The sequence below is a fragment of the Lipotes vexillifer genome, unplaced genomic scaffold (assembly GCF_000442215.2).
Source record: "Lipotes vexillifer unplaced genomic scaffold, Lipotes_vexillifer_v1.1 scaffold2036, whole genome shotgun sequence".
In the NCBI taxonomy this organism is placed as follows: Eukaryota; Metazoa; Chordata; class Mammalia; order Artiodactyla; family Lipotidae; genus Lipotes; species Lipotes vexillifer.
The window spans coordinates 152,873-159,343 of record NW_006787290.1 but is presented as its reverse complement, the minus strand read 5'-3'; the positions used below and the strand labels follow the sequence as shown (position 1 = coordinate 159,343).

At 40.5% G+C, this 6,471-nt stretch overlaps 2 protein-coding genes across 4 annotated transcripts in view; one reads left to right on the top strand and one right to left on the bottom strand.

Annotated features, from left to right (window-relative positions):
• The window catches only part of COPA (coat protein complex I subunit alpha), a 49,137-nt gene extending 43,112 nt beyond the window's left edge, over window positions 1-6,025 (bottom strand). The window contains exons 1-4 of one of the 2 annotated variants that reach the window (XM_007459929.1): window positions 5,908-6,025; window positions 3,038-3,151; window positions 2,776-2,849; window positions 246-326 (exon numbers count right to left, since the gene is read on the bottom strand). In XM_007459929.1, coding sequence (XP_007459991.1) covers window positions 246-326; window positions 2,776-2,849; window positions 3,038-3,151; window positions 5,908-5,947 — 309 coding nt within the window. In that variant the 5' untranslated portion in view covers window positions 5,948-6,025. The remainder of the gene's footprint in view (window positions 1-245; window positions 327-2,775; window positions 2,850-3,037; window positions 3,152-5,907) is intronic. The other variant, XM_007459930.1, reaches the window with a different exon arrangement.
• A 38-nt stretch (window positions 6,026-6,063) lies between these two features.
• NCSTN (nicastrin) overlaps window positions 6,064-6,471 on the top strand; it is a 15,465-nt gene continuing 15,057 nt past the window's right edge. For both annotated transcript variants that reach the window (XM_007459928.1, XM_007459927.1), the window contains exon 1: window positions 6,064-6,257. In XM_007459928.1, the coding sequence (XP_007459990.1) occupies window positions 6,173-6,257 (85 nt within the window). In that variant the 5' untranslated portion in view covers window positions 6,064-6,172. The remainder of the gene's footprint in view (window positions 6,258-6,471) is intronic.

Below are 6,471 nucleotides of genomic sequence, written 5' to 3'. Positions count from 1 at the left end.
TCCCTACAGAGAATCAATGCCTTCCTCATAAAGCCCACTGAATCCAATTAAGTTGAATTCAAATATAACCCTGAGTGCTTCCTCTTACAGAAGGAAACAAAGCAGAAAGGTTAACACCTCACAGATCCTAGAAGAACCAATAACATAATTCTGTTATCAAAGCATGGATGCTTGAGGAGCAAGTAGAAGATTCCTACAGGGAAACTGAAGAATGCTCTAAAATAAGAGCCACAATGGCTACTTACATGATGAAAAAATGTAGTGCGGATGTAGTCTAAGTGCCCAAGCAATGTGAAGAGACAGCGCCGAAGCTTGTAATTCCAAACCTGCAAAGAGAAAAATTCAACTAAGGAATAGGACATAAGGTCTTGCACCACTATAAGGCCCAGGTTTCTCAATAAACAAGTTTGGATTTATATTTTGCCATTTTTAAATAGGTAAGACTCTTGATAGGGAATCTTGTTTAAGGTTTGAGGGGAAAAGACCATGAATGAAAATATAAATCAGCTAAACAAAATGTGGGGAGGGAAAAAGGGCAAGGCTAGGGAAACCTAAAGATAAAATTATGAAAAGGTTTTTCTTTTTTTCTAGGAAGAAACCATCTGTATTTGATAACGTAAGACAAAATGCTTATCTAAGGCTCAACTTGAAATTCTTCTTTCTACTGCATTATTGTGTTCTTAGCTTGAATACTGAATACAGATCCCTTACTTAGTGCTTACCTATCACCTTAGCTCAGGATAAGAAAAAGTAGGATGGATATGACTGCAAAGGAAACAATGATATAATATATAACATCATCTTTTGTTAGACTCCTAACTTGATGGCAAATGATGCCCATACATTCATGGTCTGTACTCATCTATTATGCAAACATATTTTAACTCATCACTATGGAAAATACTGCATTGCTCAGTTAGGCTGAGCTAAGCAGAAAAACATATTCAGATAAGAAATTAAGCCAACTACCAAAGTATCAGGCATCAATGGACACAATTGAGGAAGACGCTGAAACCAGGACCATAAGTGTACGACAGCTCACACTTCCCATCCAGAAAAACTCCCAAAAATGTAAAAATAAGAGGTCAGATGCCTTTTTTTCCTTCTATAACATTTAACGCTTGTTTATAATCTATCTAGGCCAGCTTGTTACTATTCTTTCCTATTTTTACTTAAAAATTCTTAAATTTTCTTTCATAAATCACAAAAGGTAATCCCATTTCCTGTAACAAATCTGAATAACCCTTAAGTTTGATTGTCCAAAAAAGAATGTAAGCTCCCTAAAGGTGGGGTCCTTGTCCATCATGCTCAACACTATACCCCTAGCACCTAACATAGCAGCTAACACTTAGTACATGCTCAAAAGGTATGTGCAGCAGAAATGAGAAAAGGTAAATAACATGAAAAGTGAAAATATTCCAGTACCTTCACCTTCATCTGTTGAGTCATCTATAAATAAATATACATGTACACAGTGGAGTTTGAGTTTCACACAAAAATTAGATCATACCATAAATACTATTCTGTAACTAGCTTTTTTTTTTTTTTTTTTTTTTTTGCGGTACGCGGGCCTCTTACTGTTGTGGCCTCTCCCGTTGCAGAGCACAGGCTCCGGACGCGCAGACCCAGCGGCCATGGCTCACGGGCCCAGCCGCTCTGCGGCATGTGGGATCTGAAACCGTGTCCCCTGCATCGGCAGGCGGACTCTCAACCACTGCGCCACCAGGAAAGCCCTGTAACTAGCTTTTTTTCCTCTTACAGAGTTCAGTATTTTAAACTTTCATATTTCTAGCTTCAAATTGTCTTGACTCCCTTATAGTCCTCTATCAAATTCCAACACTGTGAATTCTGAAAGACCTATAGGGTTTTTAGACCTTGGCCATTTGTAATTCCTGTCTTAACTCTTTGTAAATCAGGATTATACTAATATTACATTTATCTGAGTATAGCAAACAATATGATGTTCCATAAACATAACTTTTCAAGATAATCCCACTTTCATTAGAGAAATATAAATTTAAACCACAGCATAATAGCAGTACACACCCAACAGCTAGCTAATTCCTTTATTTATTTATTTATTTATTTATTTTTTTAACATCTTTATTGGGGTATAATTGCTTTACAATGGTGTGTTAGTTTCTGCTTTATAACAGAGTGAGTCAGTTATACACATATATATGTTCCCATATCTCTTCCCTCTTTGTCTCCCTCCCTCCCACCCTAATTCCTTTATTTAATAACAGCTTTAAGATATAACTCAAATCCCATCTAATTCACCCATTTAAAGTATAGAATTCAGCGTTTTTTTAATACATTCATAGTTGTTCAACCATCAGCACAATAAATTTTAGAACATTTCATCACTCCCAAAAGAAAACTATACCCATTAGTAGTCCTCATTTTCTCCCAACCCCCCACCAAACTCCAGACAACCATTAATCAACTTTCTGTCTCTACTGATTTGCTCTACTGATCTGGATATTTCGTATAAATGAAAGATAACTCCTTTTCAAAAATTTAATGATTTGGGGAAAAACAATTTTTCCTTCAATGTCACTCTTTTTCTTAAACAGATCATAAGGAATCCAAAAATATAAAACAGTGCCGGCTACACAGTAAGCATTCAATAAATGTCTGCTGGATAAGTGCTCTGGATAATGTCAAAAGCCTGAGCTCTGTATGAATGAGATGTCTGGGTTTTTAGTCCCTTCCATAATTCCCAAACTTCACATTGCCTGTCTTTTACTCCCAGTCATGACAGACCCTCTATACCTTAATCTTATAGTCATCCCCTCCAGAGACAAACAGTGGCTGCTGCTTATGGAAGTCAATGCCTCGTACTGGACCTGGGGAAGAAGGCAGGCAATACATGTTAAAGAGAGTTATGCCTCCTAGTCTCTAAGGTGATTCTTATTCAGAATTTTCCAGTTCTATCCCTCCCACGCTCCATAATCCTAAAGAAACTTGAAACTACTCCAGAAGACAATAAATATTTATATCTCTTTTAGCTTCCTCCTAGAAACTGTTATCTTACCATCATGTTCATCAAACTTGTCAATGAGGGTACACATCCGATAGTCCCATAACTGAATGACCCCATTATGTAAACTGGTCAGGATCCAGGGTCTTTTGGGGTGAAAACTGAGTCCTGGGGGAAAAAAAACAGACAATGATCCAGTGAGCTAAATAAGCCCCACGATGTCACCTCCTGCCAACTCTGATAAGAAAACAGGACAGCTAGGTTGACCCTAGGTTCCTACATTCATTGATTGGATGCCACACATTGTGAATTTTATGGTATTAACATGCTGGATTTTTTGTTATATTTCTTTAGATACTGTTGGGCTTTGGTTTAGGATGCAGTTACTTGGAATTAGTTGGTCCTTTTGAGGCTTGCTTTTCAAGTTTTGTTAGGATGGGTCCATAGCAGCCTTTAGCTTAGGTCTAATTTGGCACCACTATTAAAGCAATACCCATTTGAAATCTCTATATCATGCCCTATAGTATCAGGAGGTCTATATTGGCCAGTATGTGAGCTCAATATGGGATTGTTCTGCCTTCTCCTCTCTAGTGGTTCTTTCCCAGGCTTTGGGTCATTTCTTCACATGCATGTGCAGATTAGTACTCAAAGTCCTGACAGGATCCCCTGCAGAACTCTAGGGTTCTCTGTGCAGCTCCCTCTTCTCTAGTATTTTGCCCAGCAACTTCTAGCTGTCTTGACTTCCCTGAACTCTAAACTCTGTCTCCTCAGTGAGACCACGGGGCTCTTCCCCCCTCCCTGTACTGCAGCCTGGAAACTCTCTCCAGGTAGTAAGCTAAAACAATCATAGGACTCATCTTGTTTATTTCCCTTCTCTCAAGAATCACTCTCACACTGCCTGTTGTCCAATGTCTGAAAACCTTTGTTTCGCACATTTTGTTCAGTTATGCAGGTATTTAAGGTGGGAAGATAAACCTGGTCTCTCTTACTCCATCATGACTGGAAATGGAAGTCCACAGAAGTAACAACTGCTAACAGTTTGGACTGTAGTCTTTCAGGTTTTTAATGCAATCCATATCATTTTATGAAAATGGAGATAACATTATAATGTTCTGCAAACTTCCTTCCTCACTTAACTATATACAATGGATCTCACTACATTTAAGTACATATAAATGTAGACTCATTCTTTTTAATAACTGCAAGGTATAAATGTACCACATTTTAAAATTATTCTACTCATGGGCATTTAAGTTTTTTCTCCTAACTTTTATCTACCAGAAAATAGGACCTAATGAAGATGCTTCCACACATATTCTAGCCTATTTGCATTATTACTGATTTAAGCTAAAGACTGGAAATGAGATTGTTCAGGAATAGGGTATGTGCATTTAACATTTTGGTAGATACTATCTGATTGCAAAAAGACTGTATCAACATACAGTCTCACCAAGTTTCTGAAGGTACCCATTTTGCACACATTGGTCAACATGGGATGTTATCACCTATTTGTTGTTTTGCTTGCTATACTAATCTAAGACTACTTCTTTCATTATTAGTGAGATAAAGAGTATTTTCATTTATTTATTGAACATTTTTATTTCTTCTTCTAAACTTTCCATTAGGTTGTTCCCCCCCCCCCCCCCGTTATATACAGGAACACTCATTAATGGATATTTACTCTCAAATATTTTGATATCCTCCCCCCACCCCGACTTTCCTTCCCTACTGCCCAATAAGAAATTAGAAGCAGAACAGAAAACTCGAGGATTATAAAGACTCATTTCAACCATCCAGGAATTCTTAATGGTACTCTTCTTCATAACCAAGATTCTCAAGAGACTTAGAATTTGCTCAGAATCTATTCTTACATTAATAATGGCATCCAGTTTCTGAGCTATCGAGTCTACGCCAGTCACCTTTCATATAGTTTCTCATTTTAATTCTCTCTATAAAAGAATGTTAATTATTCACATATTACAGGTGAGGAAATAGATTTAGAAATGTTAAGTTGCCCAAGGTCGTGCAGTTCGTTACCGAATGTTTCAGGATTCCAAAGCAAGCCCACCTGACTCCAAACAGCAAATTTCTAACCACTTTACTATGCTACATTTAAAAATTTTTTTATTTTATATTACTAAATATTCAAGATACAAATCTTTTCCCCAAGTCTCTGCCTTTCTCATTCTAACATTTTAAGAGACTACTATTGCAATTTCAGTTGTTTGTCCTCCACCTCCATCCACTGATGCACAAGTTTTAGAGTTGTCATATTCAGGAAATAAAAATAAAGATGCCCAGTTAAATTTGAATTTCAGATAAAAAGTGAACAATACTAAAAAGTTATTCGCTTTTTATCTGAAATTCAAATCCAGTTAGGCATCCTCTATTTTATCTGGCAACCTGTGCAAACTAAGACTTAAAAATGTCCTGTTTCCAGGTAGGCAATAGAGCCCAATGGAGGCACCGGATGTTGATATGGTGCAGCCCAAGGCCTCCTTAAGAGAGGCTGCCAGTGCTCGTCTCTGAAAAACCTAGAGTTGGACACGAATAGCAGAGGTCGAGACTCGATCCCCAGGGCCACTCTACACCACAATCATCAAAAAACCAACAGGTCACAGGGCCTTGGGAGCAGAATAAAAGTCGCGGCACAGGCCCCAGGAGAGGAGGGGAGGAGGAGCGAAGCTAAGGAACCTCCTGCGGTTCGTTAACCACTACAGGAAAATCAAATCCCGAGGACACGCCAAAGAAGACAGGACTGCAGGTGAACCGCCCGCCAGGCCTAACCTCCCTCGGTCCCATCTTCCTCTGGTTCGCACGGTGGGCCCAATTCAGCCCGTTAAGTCTACCTTCTCTCTCTTCCCCGATGACACTGCCCGCCCCTAACATCCAGCCTCCGTTCTCCCCCTTTTAATCTCCATTACCTTTGACCCGCGCACTCTTGGTCTCGAATTTGGTTAGCATCCTTCAGATCTCCGGCTTCGACCTGTTAATCCGAGCCCTGACACTCCCTGCTGTCCTTAAGTTGCCTCCACGTCAGCGTCCCTCAGCCGCGACTCCCGGAAGTTCCTCAGACACGAACTTCCGGCCCCAGGAGCTCCGGGCCACAGAGACGGCGCCATTGTTGGCCTAGAGAGGCCACTGCCGGACAAGGAGGGAGCCAAGGCTTCCGCTCAACTGAGACGCAAGATGGCCACAGATGGCGGCTGCTATGTGGCCAACCTGGGAAGTCGGAGTCTCCTTCGCCTTGTGTCTTTCTGCGTCCTACTGGCAGGTGAGACCTACCCCGCCCGTGAGCTCCAGTTTGTAAGAAGAATCCCCCGGATCTGGCCGGCCCGAGCGCTGCCGTCTCCCTTCTGGTCCCCGCAACCCCTCCGTCCCCCCACCCTGTAAATCCTCTTTCTCTTTCGTTCCCACGACAGAAGTTCCCCCTTTGCCTGGACCTGAAGGTCCCTTCTCCCCCGCGGCACGTCGTGTACACCAATTTC